Here is a 23,336-nt window from a genome sequence, read left to right on the forward strand (position 1 = left end):
ACTGTCGCTACTCCCCTTGGAGACCGCCTAAGACTGGGAGATCCATCAGACACAGAGAAACGCCTCAGTCGAGAAGCCGGCGTGAGGCCAAGGGCGGCGCAGTGCCCCAAGCGAGAACAAGGCTGGGGGCGGGGCAGTGCTCGGAGGTGCGCGTGAGGCCACACCTCGAGGTGAGCGTGCTGGGGGGCGGAGCCACACCCGGAGGTGGACGCGAGGCCGGGGGCGTGGCCGCGCCGGGGGGGGTGGCGGGGGGCCCGGACCGTTAGGGATGAGCCACTCGTCGCCACAGGCGGCGCGCGCAGCCGCTCCTGGGCGCGAGGCAGCGCAGGGGTTAAGGCCGCGGTCGCCACCTGAGCGCCGCTGAGGAGACCCACGAACTGGCGAATCGCGCGCGGGCGCGGTGAACAGGTGCCCGCGCGCGTCAGGCGCCAGCAAGGGGCGGGGAGAGGGGGCGCGGCCGGAAGCCCGGGGCAGGGTGCGGCCCGCGGGGTGTTAGCTAGGAGCCTAGGAAGGCAGGAAGGAGCTCGCCCGGCTGCGCCGCGCGCGATGTGGAGCCGCCGCCTCGGCGCCTGCAGCAGCCGCTGTCGCCGCCGCTGCTGCTGCTGGGGCTGCTGCCGAGCCGAGGGACATGGAGCGCGGCTGCAGAAAGCGGCCGCCGGCAGCAGCAGCAGCGAGCGTCGCAGCGACAGCGGAGCGCAGCCCTCCCCGTGAGGCGCTGCCTGGCCGGCGGCGGCAGCGGCAGCAGCAGCAGCAGCAGGGAGGCTGAAAACCCGGCAGCGGCGGCGGCGTTCCTCTTCGCAGTCTCTCTTCCCGCTCCGCATCCCCTCAGTCTTTCCTTCCTCGGCCTTGCCTTTGCCACCCCCACCTCTTACCCAGCTCGCGCTGAGCAGCTGAGCCCGGGGGCGGGGGGAGGGCGCGCGTGCCGCCGGCGCGGGGGAGGGGCGGGCCGGCGCGCGCCGCGCCCAGGGCTCGCGGGGACCCGGGGGGCGCGTGCTGCGGCGCGAGGCAAGGAGCTGGGCTCGGGGCGGCGCGGCGGGGCCCCTCCCCCCTGCAGCCTGGCGCGCGCCGGCCGGGCCGCACCGCTGCGGGCTCCGCACGCGCGGGCCATGTCCGCCTTTTGCCTGGGCTTGGCTGGCCGCACTTCAGCACCCGCTGAGCCGGACAGCGCCTGCTGCATGGAGCTGCCCGCCGCGGCCCCGGACGCTGTCGGGAGTCCCGCCGCCGCCGCCCTCATCTCCTTCCCCGGGGGCCCTGGGGACCTGGAACTGGCTTTAGAGGAGGAGCTGGCGCTGCTGGCGGCCGGGGAACGGCCGTCCGACCCCGGGGAGCATCCTCAGGCCGAGCCCGGGCCTCCGACCGAAGGGGCCGAACTGCAGCCGCCGCCTGCCCAGGATCCCGAACTGCTGTCAGTGATCCGGCAGAAGGAAAAGGATTTAGTGTTGGCTGCCCGACTGGGCAAAGCGCTGCTCGAGAGGAACCAGGACATGAGCCGGCAGTACGAGCAGATGCACAAGGAGCTGACGGATAAGCTGGAGGTGAGGACGTCCCTTCTGGGATGGGTGGGAGGCGGGGGAGCCCAGGCACCCGCCCGCTGGCCCTGGGTAGCCTCAGGAGTCACTCGCCCCGCCCCACCCCTTCGTTGCTCATCCTACCTCACAGAAAACCACCTGGAAGGGGGTTAGAATCGAGGGTTTTGGATTATCAGACCAGGGCATTGATCGAACTCACCTGACTTCGCAACCTGCTCCCAGCAAATAGGTCCACTCACAGCTCCAAACGCTGTGGGCCGTTCTATATAAGTAATGTACACAGCGTCTAAAATAGAGCTTACAGTATGACTAATTCATACAACACTGAGGTGATGTCTGCACAAAGAGAAATTAGAAAGTCGGGAAGCATTTAAAATATGCTCCAGGTTTTCAGAGAAGTAGGTAATCGCTAATCAGGGTGTTAGCCTAAAGCTTTACAGCTTTGGCGTTAAGGCCTCCAGATGCCCTTGTCTCAACTTCCCGGCTGCTCAGAGTTGTGGGAAACAAGTGCCCCTAAAGGAGCTTTATATAGCCTTCAAATACTCGGGGATTAGGAAATAAGGTTCCATTGCAGAAATCAGGCGAGTCTGATTGGGCTCAACATGTGACGGTTGTGTGTTTGATTTGGGCCTCAGTATTTGTATTTAAATGATACTTTTCTGTTTCTGTTCTGGGTCTCACGTGTAATTGGATGGCCACATACATCCTATGAGAACCATCTAACTTTATTGTTGTAAATATCCCTTAAATTATGTATAAAATTTCTGCCAGTCCTCTGGACCAAAGTCTTGCAGCTATGCCCTTTTTTTCTTGCCCTTAACTAGAAAAGGGCAATGAAAGTGGTACAGATGGCCACCATTTCTAAAAATTAGAGATTTAAAAAAAAAAGTGAGGGTGGGGGTGGTGCATCTTTGGCACTGGGGATGAGTTTATCTTCTGCCTGTGCATTTCCTATTGTTACTCAGTTTAGCTGCAACCAGTTCTTTTTATTCTTAGTTACAAGAGAGCACAGCCCTGAGTAAGGGGTCTGAAAATGATTGTAGTGGAGTTCCATATCACTGCTACTGTCCAATAGTCAGAATGTAGATTCAGAAACTTTTCTATAATAAGTGTATCTGTAGTCCAGCGACATATCAGAAGTAAATAAGGAAGGAAAAAAGGGAAACCAATGAGTGCCCTGTAGTTCAGTTAGCCTGTTAACTAGGTCTGCCAGTCGATGAACTCCTGAGATACTTTTTTGAAAAGTGGTTTGTGAAACCTATAGGTAGACTGCCAAAAAGCAACCCAGTGAATTGAATTGTTTAATTTTCACTTGAAGTAAAGGTCTGGAAATAAAAGGGTGTCTTTTATTTTTTAAAGGATTCAGTTACAGACTCTATATAGAAGTATTGTTGCAGAGATTTATGCTTGTGATTTGTTTGAAATTTCTTCAGTGAGGGACCTGATTAAAGAGACAGCTAACTTGAACATCACACCAATCAGTGTGATTCCTGATAGATTTCAGGGAAATTCTGTGTGTGGTTACACACATCCTGGGTTCCATTTGGAACCTGTGTACTAATGTCTTCAACAAAGGAAAAAGATTTCAAATTCTGTAGCAAGAAGGGTTCTATTGTAAAAGAAGAAACTACATTTGACTTTTTGCTCTTGACTTGATAAACACAATAAAATAGTTTAAAACTCTGAACTATTTTTTAAAAACTTCACTCCTTTCAGGTCAGCGTATGAACTCTAGTGTTAAAATTATTTTTAATTTCTGGAGGTTGGTTGCACAACACTGTGAATTTAATTAACACTGAACCAACAGTGCAGTTAAAAATGGTTAAGATGGTAAATTTTGTGTTATGTATACCTTACCACAATTTTTAAAATAATGTTTTTTAAGTTTATTTTTAAAAAGTAAAATATGGGGAGTTCCCATCGTGGCTCAGTAGTTAACAAACCTGACTGGTGACCATGAGGTTACAGGTTTGACCCCTGGCCTTGCCCAGTAATTAAGGATCCGGCGTTGGGGTGAGCTATGGTGTAGGTCACAGACACGGCTGGGATCCTGCATTGCTGTGGCTACGGTGTAGGCTGGCAGCTGCATCTCCGTTTCAACCCCTATCCTGGGAACCACCATATGCTGCAGGTGCAGCCCTAAAAAGACAAAAAAAAGTAAAATATTGATCATTAATCAATATTAATAAGTTATAAAGGGGTTCAGTTATACTACTACTTCTAGGTATGTAAAAATTATTAAAAATTGTTAGTTTTTAAAAAGGTATATTAAAAATATCAAAATATTGTCATTAATTCCTGGTTAATTCTTTTAGTATTCATATGAGAGTGACAAATCTGATTAACAGGGAACTATTTCATTTGATACTTGGAAGTGAAATTTTTCCTTGCAAATTATACCTGCAAGTAAATTTTTTTCCTTTTTTTGGTCTTTTTGTCTTTCTAGGGCCGCACCTATGGCATATGGAGGTTCCCAGGCTAGGGGTCTAATTGGAGCTGTAGCTGCCAGCCTATGCCACAGCTACAGCAACACCAGATCTGAGCCTCGTCTGCGACCTACACCACAACTCACGGGCAACGCCAGATCCTTAACCCACTGAGCGAGGCAAACACGCAAACTCATGGTTCCTAGTCGGATTCGTTTCTGCTGCGCCACGACAGGAACTCAAGTAAATTTTTTTAAGCAGCCTAGATTTTAGAATGTCTGGTTGGACAAATTCTTTCTAAGGTTTAACATAGCCAGTGTGCTAGCGTTTCAAATAAATTCAGTATTTAGGAGTAGAGAGCCACTCCTTATTTTAAAAATCATGCATAGTTTTCTACAGACTATCAGACAGTGGAGTCAAACATTTTCTCATGGGTTAGTTTGAAAGATAAACACATGAATGGACCAGAGAATGCTGGTTTGACTATTAAACAATGAGCCTGGTTATGTTTTAGTCCCATCTGCTTCCTTACAACTTTAGAATTGACCCCTTTCTAACTTCAAGACCAACAAGTCATTTTCAAGATCTTTTCTCCCTATTTTTTTGTTAATATTGACTACCTCTCCAGTTCTGTGCCTCAAACTCAAGGTTTTGTTTCTTCATTTAAGACAGAAAGTACTTGATCTTACACTACTTTCTCACTAAAGGTATGCTCTTTTTAAAGTTTTTATTGGTTTAAAGATTAACATAGAAGTGTTTTTTTTGTTTGTTTGTTTTTTGTCTTTTTGCCTTTACTTGAGCCACTCCCATAGCATATGGAGGTTCCCAGGCTAGGGGTCGAATCAGAGCTGTAGCCAGTGCAGGATCCGAGCCGAGTCTTCGACCCACACCACAGCTCACGGCAATGCCAGATCCTTAACCCACTGAGCAAGGCCAGGGATCGAAAACGCAACCTCATGGTTCCTAGTCGGATTCATTAACCACTGCGCCACAACAGGAACTCCTAACGGAAGTTTTGAGTTATGCTTCTCTTAGGGTTAAAATGAATCTTCATTTTAACTTGAGAGACTGTGAGGTTTTTATTATTTTTTCCACCCTTAAATTGACTATACTGTATTTCATGCCCTGAACTAGATTTTCATATGCTCAAGTATCTGAAAGCATTTTTAAAAATTTATTTCTTCTGCATCTACAATTAGCCATTTTGCTTTTAAAACATTCAGCCATGCCCTTAGATATTTTCCCCCGAGAATATGAACTAAGACAATAACTTGCATTTATACACTTTTTTCGTCAGAGATTCTTTATCTAGTTTTTTAAAATATATTTTTAATATGCAGGCTCCCCTTTCTCCCCATTCTGAGTGAATTACCTCTTCAGAGGTAGTCTTTTCCCTCAATTGCATTTTCTTCCCCCTTCTCTAGGCCAATTCTGAGGATTCTATCACTATTTTTTTTTAAGAGGCAGAACAAATAAGGTGAAAATGATTACCTAATTGGCTAGTAGACTTAGGTAAGCAAATACAGGGATCCTTATTTGCATTCAGTGCTTGGTCCACATACAAATATTTTTTCTTTGTGTATTTCAGGAACCTTAGCCTTGATTTAGAGAATAGTATTGCTTTTTCGGTTCTTTGAAGAAATCCATTTCTGTAGCAGCCAATTTTAGGTGGGCTAATGATACTTATATTTTTTCAAAAATCTTGAACTTTTTAAGAATTGTTTTAGATTTTTTAAATTTACAGAAAAATTGGAAAGATAGTACAGAGTTTCCATATACCCTACCCCCAGTTTCTCTGTTACTAACATCTTACATTTAGCATGGTATACTTGTCATAATTAGCGAACCAATAGTGCTAAGTTATTATTAGCTAATGTCCTTAGTTTATTCAGATTTTCTTAGCCTTTGTCTAATGTCCTTTTCTGTTCCAGGATATCACATTACATTTAGCTTCTGTATCTTCTTAGTCTGCTCTTTGCTGTAGCAGTTTCTTAGACTTTCCTTGTTTTTGATGACCTTGATAGTTTTTGTGTGTATGTGTTCTTTTAAAAAAAAAAAATTTAGTTGATTTACAGACCTTGATAGTTTGGGCATTAACTTTTTTTATTGAGGTATAACTGACATTGTATTAGTTTCAGGTATAGATATTAACTTTAAAATAACATATAACCCCGAGAAACAAATAGCATGGGCAGAGGCTGACCTCCACACCTGCTGATGTTCTACCTAGAGTTTACTGGTTAATTTAGCACTTAATCGAAAATAAAAGTCCAGTAGAAACTTAACTTTTTTCAGAGTAGACAAAAGGCTAAATTCATTATTTAGTATTTTCATTAACAGGTAAGTGTTGATTTTTTTTTCCCCCAGGGTGTGAGGAGACCTGAATTAGGAAGTTTGTCACACGCTCAAAGAAATGTAAGAACAGAATAGACTGATCAGCACCACCTGTCCTCAACCCTGCGCCCCCCTCCCCCAACCCCAGCCCCGCAAGTGGATTGGATTGTTTTAGTTGCTTGGTTGAGCTGTTCACTAACAGCTGTTTGCTGAATATTTTTAAGTCTCTCTGTTCTTTTAGAACACAAGCCTAATTTATCTGGCCTCTCAGTAACACTGTGATTACTGAGTTCTTGCTGTTGCCTTCTGCTCAGTCTTTTCCATTTTGGAAAAACTCAATAAAACCAAGTATCACAATTTTAGGATTGCAATTAGCACTTGCTTCTGTATATCATCTTTCTGAAGTTTGTACAGTGATTAAAACATTCTCATTTTTGGAAGTTTACAAATTGAGGGCAGCATAGAGCAGGAAATTCTCTTGCTAAGGAGTTCAAGTCCCTCTTTTGTCAATCCTTTTCCCATGTGCTCCAAACTGAGGCCATATAAAGTTAACTATAATGTGACTCTCAACAAACACACCAGAGTGGCTATAACCAAATTTTTTTTTGTCCTTTTAGGGCTGAACCCATGGCACATGAAAGTTCAGGCTAGGGGTTGAATCAGAGCTGTAGCTGCTGGCCTATGCCACAGCAACGCCAAAACATTAACCCACTGAGTGAGGCCAGGGATTGAACCCGAGTCCTCATGGATACTAGTCGGGTTCATTACCGCTGAACCACGGGAACTCTTATATCCAAATTTGTTATTCCCTTGAAGTGGTCAACTTTGGGGAAACGTGTTTATTTCATTGAGAACTGCCTTTGCTAGTGTGCTCAGAATTTTAATTGACTGCTCTGTCATGGTAAATTTTCATCTTTTGGGGGTAAATTAGACTCTCAGAAACATTCACAAGTCACTCAGAGCAAATCAGGGGAAATGGAATAATCTCTTTTTAGATCTATCTCATATGTGAAGTAATGGAACTGATTTTCTTGTAAATGTATGCGGGCCCTTAAGGCTTTCCAAAAGAGGAATTCCAAGAAAATTTGTAAGGTTAGAACTTGGATAGAATAAGAACATAGGTTTGCAAGTGAAAAAATGTCTGAGTACTCAGAAGAAGATACAGATGTTCATGTTAGCATGTTGAAACAATTTCAGTGCTTGGTGTCAACCTTCATTGCCTTAAAAATTCCTGTAGAACTTAGAAAGATAGATCCATCCCTAGGCCAATCTTTGGAAGTGATGTTCAGGTGGATATATAACATTTTCTGATAGCACCAAAAGTTTAGGACTGTTGCTTTACATTTCAGTACTCCCTGAGGTATAGACTTGGCTTTTTTGTATGTTTGTATACATATTTGTATAATATGCTTCGTAAGGAAGAGAACATACTTGTTTCTGAAAAGAGGCATTCTTATATCACAGAAACAGAAAGATGTTCTTCCTTCAATCCAAATGATTATTTTCTGAACTGCTACTTCAAACCTTGTGTACTTTCCCTACATACCATTTGTCATAATGTACAATTTATTACTTTTATCACCCTCTCCCTATAGAATGGAAACTCCATAAAGGCAAGCATCATGTCTGTTTTGCTCATTATTGTGTCAGTGGTGTGTCCATAACAGGCTTTCAAGAATGAATGAAAGCCCACTCCTGGGCATCTATCCAGAGAAAACCATGACTCAAAAAGACATAAGTACTCTGGTGTTCATTGCACCACTATTTACAGAAGCCAAGACATAGGAACAACCTAAATGTTCTTGGACAGAGGAGTGGATGAAGATATGGTACATACACAATAGAATATTACTTGGCCTTTAAAAGGAAAGAAATAATGGCATTTGTAGAAACATGAGTGGACCTAGAAGTTATCGTGGGAAGTGAAGTTAGACAGTGAGGCACCAGTGTCAGATGCTGCCACTTACATGTGGAATCTTAAAAAAAGGACACAATGAACTTCCTTGCAGAACAGATACTGACAGACTGAAAAACTTATGGTTTCTGGAATGGTTTAGCAATGAGATCCTGCTGTGTAGCACTGAGAACTACATCTTAGTCACTTTATGATGGAGCATGATAATGGGAGAAAGAACAATGTATACATGTATGTGTAACTGGGTCACCATGCTGTACAGTAGGAAAAGGGTAAATAACAAGAAAAAATGTTTTCAAAAAAAAAAATTACGGTTTCCAGAGGAGACAGGTTGGCAGGGGTGGGGTGGAGGTATGGGCTGGGGGTTTGGAATGGAAATGCTATAAAATTGGGTTGTGATGATCATTGTACAACTATAAATGTAATAAAATTCATTGAGAAAAAAGAATGAATGAAAGGATCAGAAATAAATATGCAGGGCTAATAGGTCATGATTTAATAAATGTAGACCTGAATTTGAAGTTGCCTTAATGATTTTGAAATACAGTCCTGTATATAGCAACAAATGTTTATTGAATTGTCATTTAGAGCATTAAACAGTCTTAATATTAAATATTTTCATTAGGAATGGCATTCTCTTTGTGAAACCAATCTTCTCATCTCTGAAAGAAGGGAATGCTTTTGCAGCTGTGAAATGGGCAACTTTTTCTACATAGCAGAGTGTTTTGTTGTGCTGACTAGAAAAAGGAAAATTAAAAGAAGTGAAAAGAGGAAAAAAATGAAAGACTCTGGAGTTTTTAACATATTTAAAATCCTCTTCACTTTTTATCCAGCACTTAGAACAAGAGAAACATGAACTAAGAAGACGATTTGAGAACCGAGAAGGGGAGTGGGAAGGGCGTGTGTCTGAGCTGGAGAGTGATGTGAAACAGCTCCAGGATGAGTTGGAGAGGCAGCAGGTTCATCTACGGGAAGCAGATCGAGAAAAGACACGGGCTGTCCAGGAATTATCAGAACAGAACCAAAGGTTATTGGATCAGCTTAGCAGGGTGAGTCACAAGTTAATTTATGGTATAAAATACTAAAAGTTGAAACAGAGCTTCTGTGTAATGTCAGTAATATATTCAGTAAGAGTAGTTCTGATTTTTGTTGCCTTTGGTATTGGTGTCAACACATGATGTCTTTTTCACCTATGAGAATTTCAGCTGTGGTGAACTTGAGTCAAGAGCAAAGACGCTTTCCTGTCATTAGCCAGTTGTGAGACTTTGGCAAGCACTTAACTTGGGTGTCTTCTCATTTTTAAAATGAAGGACTTTGCTTAATGATTTGATGTTCGTTGTAGCTCTGAAAGCCTGATTGTTTTACCTAGAGAAAGTCTGTCACTGGTAAAAATTATGTTAATGCATTTAGTTCAGATGTTAAATGGTGCCATCTTTGAATTGAAAAGCTTAGGGAAAATTTCTAGAGCAAATGTTTTTCATTGATTTTTACAGTTGTGAATGTACCTCCCTTATTTAAATATGAAAGGAGGTGTGTGTATCTGTATCTAAAATTTGTTCTTATTTCTACCTTAGGTAAAAGTTCTTTATTTGTGAGTTGAGAGAGTGGTGTCTTGAAGTATAATTAACCAAAATCAAGACTTTAAAATCCAAGCTTCCCGTTGGTGGCTCAGCGGGTTAAGAACCCAACTAGTGTTCATGAGGATAAGGATTCCATCCCTGTTCTCACTCACTGGGTTAAGGATCCAGCATTGCAGAAAGCTGTGGCGTAGATCACAGATGTGGTTCACATCTGGCCTGGCTGTGGCATAGGCCGGCAGCTGCAGCTCCCATTCAACCCCTAGCCTGGGAACTTCCATTATGCCACAGGTGCGGCCAGAAAAAAAAAAACACTATAAAATCACTGAAAAGACAGAGTTTAAGGACTGAATAGGTGGAAATCTAATTTAAATACAGAACACATACCTTTTTAACAAATGCAGGAATGTTGTTAATGCCCTGGTCTCCAAAGCTACCTACTTTTGAAAATTAAGAGGTGGATTTATTATTGTACCTCAGTCCTCTTTAGGTGTTGAAAATAAAACGAGTTCAGTTATCAGAGGAAAAAAGAACTTCTCTGCTCTCATCTAAGCACTAAGTTCTCCTGAGAGCACTGCCCTTGTCTGCCTGGTTAGTGCTTGGTACTTAGGTCTCTGGGAAAGTCTTAGCTAGAGCAGCATATGAACGTTTCACTAGTTTGTGTCAATGTTACTTTCCCTGGGGACCTTGAGACTGGTCAGAACCTTCATGGCTCATAAGGAAGTGCGAAATAAACGCTGCCACAGAGAAAGGGAGAGGAAGAAGGAGAGGTACAGGGGAGAATGGAACAAGGGGACCCTGGGCAGATGGGAGATGGGGAGGGGAGGCAGAGAAGACAGGAAGAGAAAGAGAGATGCCTAATAACTTGGACAATGTCTAGTTGCAGGAGATTTCAGAATGTCTCTGCAGGTGAGAATTCAGGTGGTAGTGGAGCTAAAGATACTGCCTGCAGGTTTCTTCTCTAGGGAATCAAATCACTATTTGATTGGAAAGGAAGAGCATGACAGTTCTTTGATTGGTCAGCTCAGTATCCTTTCGGAGTCAGTCCTAAAACCTTTTTCAAAGCCTGGGAAGGGAATCTCTATCCTTGTAAGATTCTATAGATTTTTGACTCTTTGTTCATTATTCATTAAAGATTAACCATTAAAGATTGGTCAGATTGATTTATTTGTTAAGAAACATTTAATGCTTTATCTGAACAAATGTTTCTTATGGAGACTTAGGAAAGGAATACAACAAACCAGAACTGGTGAAGGGGAAATAACTTGGGAGCTAAGTGTTACATGTTACAAAATAATGTGAGCAGAAGCAGACTCAGCTTTGCTTTCTGATCTGGTGAAAGATGGGAGGTCAGGAGACAAGGGAGAAAGCACATATTAGCAGGACATAGTGAGAGCAGTGAGCTTGGAAACTTGAGTGCATGTTGAGTCTTAACTCTGCTTCTCATTAAATAAGTGACCTTGTTTGTGCTTCCCTTTCCTTATGTTTAAAATGGGGGCAAGGGAGTTCCCGTCTTGGTGCAGTGGTTAATGAATCCAACTAGGAACCATGAGGTTGCAGGTTCCACCCCTGGCCTTGCTCAGTGGGTTAAAGATCCAGTGTTGCCATGAGCTGTGGTATAGGTCGCAGACGCAGCTCGTATCCCACGTTGCTGTGGCTCTGGCGTAGGCCGGCAGCTACAACTCCGATTAGACCCCTAGCCTGGGAACCTCCATATGCTGCAGGAGCAGCCCTAGAAAGGGCAACAACAACAAAAAGATAAAATGGGGGCAAAAATTTGTATCTCATGCAAGTACTGTTGAAATGAAAATGAGATAATGTGTTTATGTTAAGCAGTGTATGAAGTTAAGGGTTCGTTTCAGTGTTGAGGGTTATTTTACTAAGGTGGTGTCTTTGTGGTTGAAGTTCCACTGCCTCATTTCTCTGTAGAAAATCCTGATAAGCTATTCCCAAAAGGATACAGGAGGCTAAGGTTTCCACTAGATCTAGATTCTTGTTATTCTGTCTGGCCTCGAATGTAGGGCCTTGGTGAGTTTTATGGCTTTTTCTCCTTTACTTTTTGTAAGCAGGACAAGCCTCTTGGGTTTCCATCAGTAGCCAGTTTAGATTGCATTTTATTATCATTTTATTAACTGTGTATTCAGGAACTAGAGAAGTTGAGTACTTTGAAGTGAATCAAGATTGTGGTGTAGGCCGGCAGCTATGGCTCCGATTTGACCCCTAGCCTGGGAACTTCCCATGTGCCACAGGTGTGGCCCTAAAAAGACAAAAAAAAAAAAAACAAAAAAACAAAAGAAACCATTGATATATTTGAGGCTCTCATCTCATTCCTTTCCACGTCTCCAGAGTTACTGTCCTTTCTATTCATGTTTTTTTACTCAACACTACACACATATGTGTGTGTATGTGAACCTGTACATATATCTCCTTATGTACACATATATATTTGTTAACAGTGTATAATTCATTTTTTCCATGTTGCAAACATTTAATAAATGGCAACATCTGTATACATCATTCTGCAACTCATTCTTCTGGCTCAGCGTTATGTTTTGGGGATTGACCTGTATTAATATAGTTTCAGTTCATTTATTTTATCTGTTATAGTATTCCATCATGCAAACGTAGTACAATACATTCATTCTTTTTAGACACATTTAAGTTATTTCTTTTTTTTTTTTGTCTTTTTGTCTTTTTGCCTTTTCTAGGGCTGCTCCCGCAGCATATCGAGGTTCCTAGGCTAGGGGTCCAATCGGAACTGTAGCCTCCGGCCTACGCCACAGCCACAGCAGCGCAGGATCCGAGCCACGTCCGTGACCTACACCACAGCTCATGGCAACGCCGGATTCCCAGTCCACTGAGCAAGGCCAGGGATCGAACCCACAACCTCATGGTTCCTAGTCGGATTGGTTAACCACTGAGCCACAATGGGAACTCCTAGATACATTTATTTCTAACTTTTCATTATTACAAACTTTGCTGGAGTGAATATTCTTGTACCTTTTCTTCTTGTGCACATGTATTTGTGTTTCCCTGGGGATAATCCTGGAGTAAAATTGCTGGGTCCAAGAATAAACACACCTTCAACCTCTTGAGATACTGCCAAATTACTCTCCAAAATAGTTAGGCAAATTTACATTCTTAAGCAACAATGTGTGTGAGAACCAATGTGTGTGACTCTTCACATCTTCACTAACCCTTGGTATTGTCAGATTTTTAAAATTTAATCAGTCTTGTGTGTAAGATGATATTTTTTTGTTTTAGTTTCCATTTCATGAATTACTAGCAAGGTTGAGCATCTTTTGTTTTTATGTTTATTGTACATACGTATTTATATCCTTCACCTATTTTCTTATTGGTGTGTAAGTGTTACTTTAAACATTCTCAATGCTATTCCATTTTCACTTTAAACTGTTTATGGAGGCTTTGTTTTTTCTTTTTCTTTTTAGGGCTGCACCCATGGCATATGGAGGTTCCCAGGCTAGGGGTCGAATCAGAGCTATTGCTGCTGGCCTACACCAAGCCACAGCAGCACCAGATCCAAGCCATGTCTACAACCTACACCACAGCTTATGGCAACTTGGGATCCTTAACCCACTGAGTGAGGCCGGGGATCGAACCTGCTTCCTCATGGATGCTAGTCAGATTCGTTTCCACCGAGCTACGATGGGAACTCCTATTTATGGAGTCTTTTACCAACAGAAGTGTGTGCTTTTAGTGAAGTCAGGTTTATTAATCATTTTCTTTATGATTTGTCTTTTTCGTTTTGCTTAAGCCTGTCCTCTAAGTCATGAAGATAATTATGATTATGTTTAAAAACTTAAGTCTTGTTTTTTACATTTAGATCTTTAAACTATCTAGAATTTATTTTTTACCCTGTTAAGACATAGAAATCTAGTTATGTTTTCTATGTGGTTTACTTTCTCAGCACTGTTTATTTCCTCACAGATTTCTAATGCTATGTGGATTTTCTAATAAAAAGAAAAAATCCTAACGTTTGCTCTTGACTGAAAGGCCAAGATAACTTAAAATGAAAATTTTAGAAGGTTATTAAAAAACTGTATTATTTTGCTAGGGCTACTGTGACAAAATACTAGACTGAGTGGCCTAAACAACAGGAAATTATTGTCTCATAGTTCTTGGGAGCTAGAGGTTCAAAATGAAGGTGTCTTAAGTGTTTCCTTCTGAGGGCTGCGAGGGAAGGATCTGTTCCAGGTGATTCACCTTGGCTTATAGATGGCTGTCTTGTCCCTGTGTCTCTTTCCTCCTTGTATATCTGCCTGTTTCCAGATATCCTTTCCTTATAAGAACACCAGTTATATTGGATCAGGGCCCAGCCTAATGATCTCTTAAAGAAATTTTTTTAATTGAAGTGCAGTTGAATTACAATGTTGTGTTAATTTCTGCTGTATAACAAATTATACAGTTTTATACACACACTTATACACACACACACACACACTATTTTTCATGTTCTTTTCCATTATGGTTTATGACAGGATATTGAATGTAATTCCCTGTGCTGTACAGCAGAATCTTGTTGTTTACCTGTTTTATACATAGTAGTCGCATCTGCTAATCCTCGAATCCTAATTTATCCCTTCCCCACTCCCCTTAACCTTTGGTAGCCATATGTTTGTTTCCATGTCTGTGAGTCTGTTTCTGTTTTGTAAATAAGTTCACTTGTGTCATTTTCTTAGATTTCACATATAGGTGATATCATATGGCATTTGTCTTTCTCTTTATGACTTCACTTAGTATGATCTCTAGGTCCATCCGCATTGCTGCAAATGGCATTATTTCATTCTTTTTATGGCTTAGTAATATTCCTTTGTACATATGTACATATCTTCTTAATCCATTCATCTGTTGATGGACATTTAAGTTGCTTCTATGTCTTGGCTATTGTATAGTGCTGCTATTGACATTGAGGTACATGGATCTTTCCAAAAAATTGTTTTGTCTGGATATATGCCCAGGAATGAAATTGTTGCATCATATGGTAAATCTATTTTTAGTTTTTTGAGAAACCTCCATATTATTTTCCTTAGTGGCTGCACCAACCAGTTCACATTCCCACCAACAAGCTAAGAGGGTTCCCTTTTCCCCACACCCTCTCCAGCATTTCTTAGTTGTAGACTTTTTAATGATGGCTGGTGTGAGGTGATACCTCATTGTAGTTTTGATTTGCCTTTCTCTAATAATTAGCGATGATGAGCATCTTTTCATGTGCCTCTTAGCCATCTGCATGTCTTCTTTGGAAAAATGTCTGTTTAGGTCTTCTGCCCATTTTTCTGATTGGGTTGTTTTTTGTTGTCATTGAGTTGAATGAGCTGTTAGTGTGTTTTGGAAATTAAGCCTTGTGATTGACCTTTTTAATTTGATTACCTCTGAAAAGACTCTATCTTCAAATAAGGTCATATTATGAAGTATTGAAGTTTGGACTTAAGCATAGGAATTTCAGCCCATAATAGGAACTATTTTTTTTGCATGTGTGTGTGTTTTTATTTTAAAAATTTTTTTGAAGTGTATTCAGAATATACCTTTTTATTACTCAATGAATTTATTACATTTATAGTTGTACAATGATCTCACAATCCAATTTTATAGGATTTCCATCCCACAACACCAGCGCATCCCCCCACCCCCCAAACTGTCTCCTTTGGAAACCAAAGTTTTCAAAGTCTGTGAGTCAGTATCTGTTCTGCAGAGAGGTTCAGTCTGTCCCTTTTTTCAGTTTCCACATGTCAGTGAAAGCATTTGATGTTGGTGTCTCATTGTCTGACTGAGTTCACTTAGCGTGATAATCTCTAGCTCCATCCATGTTCCTAAAAGTGCCAGTATTTCATTCCCTTTAATGGCTGAGTAATATTCCATTGTGTATATGTATCACATCTTCTTGATCCACTCCTCTGTCAATGGGCATTTAGGTTGTTTCCATGTCTTGGCTATTGCAAATAGTGCTGCAATGAACATTGGAGTACATGTGTCCTTTTGAGTCATGGTTTTCTCTGGGTAGATGCCCAGGAGTGGGATTGTTGGATCAGTGGTAGTTCTGTTTTGAGTTTTCTGAGGAATCTCCATACTGTTTTCCACAGTGGTTGTACCAATTTGCATTCTCACCAGCAGTATAATAGGGTTCCCTTTTCTCCACACCCTCTCCAGCACTTACTGTTTGTAGACTTTTTGATGATGGCCTTTCTGGCTGGTGTAAGGTGGTACCTCATGGTGGTTTTGATGTGCATTTCTCTAATGATGAGTGATGTTGAACATCTTTTCATGTGTTTTTTGGCCATCTGTATGTCTTCTTTGGAGAACTGTCTGTTTAGATCTGCCCATTTTTTGATGGGGTTGTTTGTTTTTTTGGTATTGAGCTGCAGAAGGTGTTTATAAAATTTGGAGATTAATCCCTTGTCAGTTGCTTCATTTGCAAAGATTTTATCCTATTCTATATGGGTTGTCTTTTCGTTTTGTTTAGGGTTTCCTTTGGTGTGCAGCAACTTTTAAGTTTGATTAGGTCCTGTTTGTTTATTTTTGTTTTTACTATCATTACTCTAAGAGGTGGATCTGAGAAGATGTTGCTGTTGTTTATGTCGAAGCGTGTTTAGCCTATGTTTTCCTCTAAGAGTTTTACAGTGTCTGGCCTTAAATCTAGGTCTTTCACCTGAATAGACATTTCTCCAAAGAAGATATACAGATGACCAACAAACACATGAAAAAATGCTCAACATCGCTGGTTATAAGAGAAATGCAAATCAAAACTACCATGAGATATCACCTCACACCAGTCAGAATGGCCATCATTCATAAATCCACAAATAACAAGTGCTGGAGGGGCTGTGGAGACAAGGGAACCCTCCTGCACTGTTGGTGGCAATGTAAACTGGTACAGCCACTATGGAGAACAGTTTGGAGATACCTTAGAAATCTACACATAGAACTTCCATATGACCCCACAATCCCACTCTTGGGCATCTATCTGGACGAAACTCCACTTAAAAGAGACACGTGCACCCGCATGTTCATTGCAGCACTATTCACAATAGCCAGGACATGGAAACAACCCAAATGTCCATCGACAGAGGATTGGATTCGGAAGAAGTGGTATATATACACAATGGAATACTACTCAGCTATAAAAAAGAATGACATAATGCCATTTGCAGCAACATGGATGGAACTAGAGACTCTCATACTGAGTGAAATGAGCCAGAAAGACAAAGGCAAATACCATATGATATCACTCATAACTGGAATCTAATATCCAGCACAAATGAACATCTCCTCAGAAAAGAAAATCATGGACGTGGAGAAGAGACTTGTGGCTGCCTGATGGGAGGGGGAGGGAGTGGGAGGGATCGGGAGCTTGGGCTTATCAGACACAACTTAGAATAGATTTACAAGGAGATCCTGCTGAATAGCATTGAGAACTTTGTCTAGATACTCATGTTGCAACAGAAGAAAGGGTGGGGGAAAAATGTAATTGTAATGTATACATGTAAGGATAACCTGACCCCCTTGCTGTACAGTGGGAAAATAAAAAAAAAATTATAAATAAAAAAAAAAAATCTAGGTCTTTCATCCATTTTGAGTTTATTTTTGTCTATGGTGTTAGGGAGTGTTCTAATTCATTCTTTTCCATGTGGCTGTCCAGTTTTCCCAGCACCACTTATTGAACAGGCTGTCTTTTCTCCATTGTATATTCTTGCCTCCTTTGTCATATATTAGTTGGTTTTTTTAAATGATTTTTCTTTTTTCCGTTATAGCTGGTTTACAGTGTTCTGTCAATTTTCTACTGTACAGCAAGGTAACCCAGTCATATATATATATATATTCTTTTTTTCTCACATTATCATGCTCCATCATAAGTGACTAGATATAGTTCCCAGTGCTATACAGCAGGATCTCATTGCTTATCCATTCCAAAGGTAATAGTTTGCATCTATTTGCATTAACCCCAAATTCTCAGTCCATCTAACTCTCTCCCCCTTGGCAACCACAAGTCTGTTCTCCATGTCCATGATTTTCTTTTCTGTAGAAAGGTTCATTTGTGCCATATATTAGATTCCAGATATAAAGAACCATTTTGAAGTTTTTTTTTTTCCCCCTCGCAATAGGTTCAACTGTTGGATCTTAGTACTGTCTGTCTGTTGGGTGTTCCCAATGGTGCCACTTTCTTTGTGGGTTTGATACACTTAGTAGCATATTTATGCAGCAGAGATACTTATGCCTAGGACCATATGGCTAAGGTCTACCATGACCAATGGGGAGAGAAAGAGAACACTTAATTTTATTCCTTGAAAAAGTCCCAGATCTGCTTCTCTCATATTTTTTCTCTAATGACTAGCTGGCATTCAAATCTTCTGAGTAATGAACCTTCATTATTACTATTTTTAAATCTTCTTTAATTCAATATTCGACAAATACTTATTGAGCAAGCACAGAAATATAGTGGGAAACACAAGACCTCTGTTTGAAACTAGTAGGAAGACAGATATAAATAACTAAACAAATCCACGAGGTAATTGTAGATTGTAGTAGGTACTATGAAGGGTGACGTGATGGCAAATGACCAGAAAGAAGAGAGAGACTTGAGATAGGATAGGTAGGGAAGGCTTCTCTGAGGAGGTGGCATTTGAGATGAGACCTGCTGGCTGAGGAGTCAGCCATAGAAGAGCTGTTCTTTGAGGGGTCCTGTTAGGTTATAAACTCTCTGAGAGTGGGGACCACATCTGGCTTGTTTATTGTTATAACAGGTATCTAGCAGAGTGGGTATTCAGTAAAATTTTTTTGGTTGTTATTTTTGTTTTAAAAAACTACATGGTACCTAATATATAGAACTGTCTTTCTGATGATTACACTGCCCCTCAGTGCTCCCTGTAGAAGACCACTCTGACTCTTTCAGACTCACTCTATGCCACATGTGCCATGTGAAAACCATGGATGTCAGTAATGTGACAGGCCAGCTGTGAATAACAGTGACCCAGTTTCCTAGAAGTCTAATGTTGTCTTCATAAACCCTCCCTCTACAATTGGATGAAACCCCAATCTTCCATGAATTGAGAAGAGTGACTACAGAATGGACAGTGCTTTTGTGTATTGATGTCAAGCCCTCAAGTGATTTTGTGTTGTGCATTGACTCTCCGTGGTCTGTAGAGTTATGCTGTGTCTCTCCAGTTGGTCAGTTACTGAGTGACTGGCCCTATCATCCTCTGACCTTTCTGGTGGAGATGGAAATGAGCATTTTAGCTTTTATCAAAAAATTCTCTTGGGAGTTCCCATTATGGCACAGCGGAAACGAATCTGACTAGGAACCATGAGGTTGCAGGTTCGATTTCTGGCCTTGCTCAGTGGAGTAAGGATCTGGCATTGCCATGAGCTGTGGTGTGGGTCTCAGATGTAGCTCAGATCCTGAGTTGCTGTGGCACAGGCCAGCAGTTGTAATTCCGATTTGACTTGTAGCCTGGGAACTTCCATATGCCGCGGGTGCGGGCCTTAAAAAAAAAAAATTATCTTGGAGTTCCCTTTGTGGCTCAGTGGACTAAGAACCTGACTATGAGGATGCAGGTTTGATCCCTGGCCTTGCTCAGTGGGTTAAGGATCTGGCACTGCCGCAAGCTGTGGCATAGGTTGTGGATGCGGCTCGAATCTGGTGTTGCTGTGGCTGTGGTATAGGTCAGCAGCTGCAGCTCCAGTTCAGCCCTTAGCCTGGGAACCTCCATATGCTTTGGGTGCAGCCCTAAAAAGACACACACAAAAAAAATTCTCTTGTCTTATGGGAGGGTTGGGCATTATTTGGGTATCATTATGGTTTCCCCTCCCTTATTGGGAACTTATAAACTGGACAAAACTGTCTCCAACTGTCATTGTATCTATTCTTAGAACCCAAAATTGTCTGCAATGTGGAGAATTAGATAGAGGTTCCCTTAAGGAAAGCTGAAGAGTGAGTGCTTTTGAACAAAGCCTCATTGAGAATGTTTAGTTGCTCTGTGTATATCTCGGGATGTAAAACACTTGAGAATTCACCTAAAAGACCATTTTCCCCCTTATTGTTTTCATACTTTGCCATATTCTTTCAGTTTTTATTTTCCCAGTGTCCTCCCTATGAGTCTTCCCTCCCTCATTGCATCCCTACAAGTGTCTCTAACAAACTTCTTCCTGATTCCTCACATCTGAAATTGTGGTCATGTGCCTGGTCACTCTGCCTCTGAATATTACCATCTAATTGTGCTAGTAGGAGCAGCTGTACTTGGGGCAATATGTTCCAAAGGCTAGGTGAAGCCAAAAAAGGTGTTACTGTCGAATCAGAGATAGGGAGGGGGATAAAAAGAATTCAGTGGGGAGTTAGGCCCAGATCCAAGACCAGGAGAAACCAAAGCCTGAATTTTTAAATTGAAGAGCTTAGGCCAAGAGATACCTGGAGGAATAGTTTAATTGTGATGATTTGTGATGGAGAAGTTGTAGTTCAGGTGGAGCCAGGCAGTTTGAAATCTATGTCTTTGAGAGCCTGGCACCCAGTAGGGTTGTTCTTTTTCTGAAACTTAGTTTTTCTGTCTAGGAGGGGGGTGGCTTCTTAAAGCATTAATAAGCCTTACTGAATATCCCTTAGTAGATATTAAGGAATTTCAATCTTACCTCTGCCTTAAATTCCCATGTACAGATTTTTAAATTAAAAAAGAATGTATACATATATATAGAGAGAGAGAGTTGTATTGTTTTATACAATAGCAGAAAGAACTCATAATCATTGTAAAATGATATTTAGACAGTAATATTTGATGTAAACAGTTAAAATCTTTCTTTATTCTCTGTCAGAGAAAATGCTAGTGACAGTTTGGTGTTATTTTGTATTTTTCCATATACACACACAGTTTTTGTTTTTCTTTTGTTGTCTTTTGTCTTTTTTTAGGGCCACACCCATGGCATAGAGGTTCCCAGGCTAGGGGTCCAATCAGAGCTGTTGCCACTGGCCTACACCAGAGCCACAGCAACACCAGATCCAAGCTGCGTCTGTGACCTACACCACAGCTCATGGCAACGCCAGACCCTTAACCCACTGAGCACGGCCAGGGATCGAACCTGTAACCTCATGGTTCCTAGTCAGATTCATTTCCACTGCACTACATGGGAACTCCCACACACAGTTTTTCTGTTTTTGCTTTTTTCCTTTTAAACAAAATGATTTTGTTAATTTTTTGCATTTACTATGTCTTAGACACTTTTTTTTTTTTTTTGGCCACACCTGTGGCATATGGAAGTTCCCAGACCAGGGATCAAACTCCTGCCACAGCAGCAACCCAAGCCACTGCAGTGACAGTGTGGATTCTTAACCCTCTACACCACAGGAGAACTCCACATTTTTTGTATTTTTTAATATTTGTGTATTGTATTGTGTGCACATATGGAAATACAGTACTTAGTGTAATCATTTCCTATTGAAGAGCATATATACTAGTTACAGTGTTTTACTGTCACAAACAATCTTGCAGTGAACATCCTTGTTCCTTTATCTTTGTACTCATATTAGTATTTATGATGAATTCCTAGAAGTAGGATGTTGAGGTCAAAAGGTATGTATATTTAAGTTTTTAATGGATACCATATTGCCCTCCAAAAATGTTTTAGTAGTCTGTATTGTCCCTAACATTTATCTTCATTAAGGCTGAAGAACGTGTCATTCTGCATGCATAAGTAGGAAAACTGTAAAGAAAACTGAGATGATTTTCATCACAAAAGTCAGGATAATGGTTACCTGAATGGTGGGAAAGGATGTTTGTCATCATGGGATGGTGCTTGAGGAGGAGGCTTCTGGGCTGTTCTACTTCTTGTCCTTGGTAATAATTACATGGGTGTTTACAGTTATTTGTTAAACAGCACATACTTGTTTTATGTGTTTGTCTTTTTAGATATTTTGTAATAAAAAGAAAAAATCAGGAGAAAAAAATTTCTCCCGTTGTGGCTCTCAGAAACAAACCCTACTAGTATCCATGAGGATGCGGGTTCAATCCTTGGCCTTGCTCAGTGGGTAAGGAACTGGCATTGCCATGAGCTGCTCTGATTCTACCCCTAGCCTGGGAACATCCATATTCTGGGGGTGTGGCCCTAAAAACAAAAAAAAAGGAAAGAAAGAAAAAAAAATCAGGCTAAAACGTGAAGGGTTGCCAAATCCAGCTGCTGCCTATTTTTGTAAATAAAATTTTATTGGAATACAGCCATACCCATTCATTTTCATACTCTCTGTGGCTGCTTTCATGCTATGATGGTAGAGTTGAGTAGTTGTGACAGATTGTATGGTCCTTTACAAAACAAAGTTTGCCAACTTTTGCTCTATGTAATGGGACTAGAATAAATTAAAAGTTAGATGAAGAGGCTGTCTACTTATAATTTATTTTTGATCGGAAAAAGTACTCTAGGCAATCATTGTGTATTCATAATCATAAAATAGTTATAAATATACCCTATAGTTTGGTTAATAAAAAATAAACAGCGAGTTCCCGTCATGGCTCAGCAGAAACGAATCTGACTAGTATCTATTAGGACACAGGTTTAATCCCTGGCCTTGCTCAGTGGGTTAAGGATCTGGCATTGTCATGAGCTGTGGTGTAGGTCGCAAACATGGCTTGGATCTGGCATTGCTGTGGCTGTGGTGTAGGCCAGCACCTACAGCTCTGATTTGACCCGTAGCCTGGGAACCTCCATATGCTGCAGGTGAGGCCCTAAAAAGACAAATAAATAAATAAATAAATAATAAAATTTAAAAAATTAACATGACGTGAAAAAAAAATCACTCAACCAATATTAATAATGTGCACCTACTATGTATGACAGCACTGTTCTGGGTAACAGATACTGTAGTGAATAAGATGAATTCTTTGTCCTGAAATAATGCGGGAGGTTGACAGTAAAGGCAAAAATACAGATCGGTGTCCCCAGGGTGAGCTCCACTTGCCTCCTACCTCTCTGGGAGATCCTACAAGATCAGGGTTCAATGTGCGGACCAGAACCCAATGTGTAGCCCCAGCATTCTCTGATATTGAAGGAAAATTTGGTACAAGGCAGCTCTAACTCAGACCTCATCCTCAGTGTGTTAGTTATTAAAGTTGATTCATCTTAAAAAAAAAAACAAACTACATTAAAAAATACAAGTCAGGTAGTGGTAAGTGGCTAGGAATAAAGTAAAGCCAGGTAAGGGGGAGAAAGTGGCAACTCAGTCTTTGATAGGGTTGTCAGGAAGGAATCTTTGAAAAGGTGAAGTTTGAGCAGGCATCTAATAGATAATAAAGGAGTGAAAGAGCATCCCAGGCAAAACAGCCTTCAAAAGCCTAGGAAATGGAAAGCAGACTGATGTGACCGGAGTGCAGTCAGTTTAGGAAGAATGTAGGCGATGAGGTCAGGAGTAGTCAGCAGCCAGATTATGTGAGGCCTTTCCTGCTATGATATGCATTTGGGGTATCATTCAGTGTGCTGTGAAACCAGTGATGTGTTTTTGGCAGGGGAACATCATGACCTGATTGATAACTGTTTTTAAAAGACTACTGTAGGGGTTCCCTTGTGG

The 23,336-nt window shown here is 41.4% G+C and overlaps 1 protein-coding gene across 3 annotated transcripts in view; it reads left to right on the forward strand.

Moving 5' to 3' along the window:
• Positions 1 to 1,049: 1,049 nt before the first annotated feature.
• Positions 1,050 to 23,336, forward strand: part of BICDL1 (BICD family like cargo adaptor 1) — a 123,010-nt gene continuing 100,723 nt past the window's right edge. Inside the window, exons 1-2 of one of the 3 annotated variants that reach the window (XM_047762740.1) lie at positions 1,050 to 1,535; positions 9,038 to 9,253. In XM_047762740.1, the coding sequence (XP_047618696.1) occupies positions 1,107 to 1,535; positions 9,038 to 9,253 (645 nt within the window). In that variant the 5' untranslated portion in view covers positions 1,050 to 1,106. The remainder of the gene's footprint in view (positions 1,536 to 9,037; positions 9,254 to 23,336) is intronic. The other 2 variants (XM_047762739.1, XM_047762741.1) reach the window with 2 other exon arrangements.

The sequence above is a fragment of the Phacochoerus africanus genome, chromosome 15 (assembly GCF_016906955.1).
Source record: "Phacochoerus africanus isolate WHEZ1 chromosome 15, ROS_Pafr_v1, whole genome shotgun sequence".
NCBI lineage: Eukaryota > Metazoa > Chordata > Mammalia > Artiodactyla > Suidae > Phacochoerus > Phacochoerus africanus.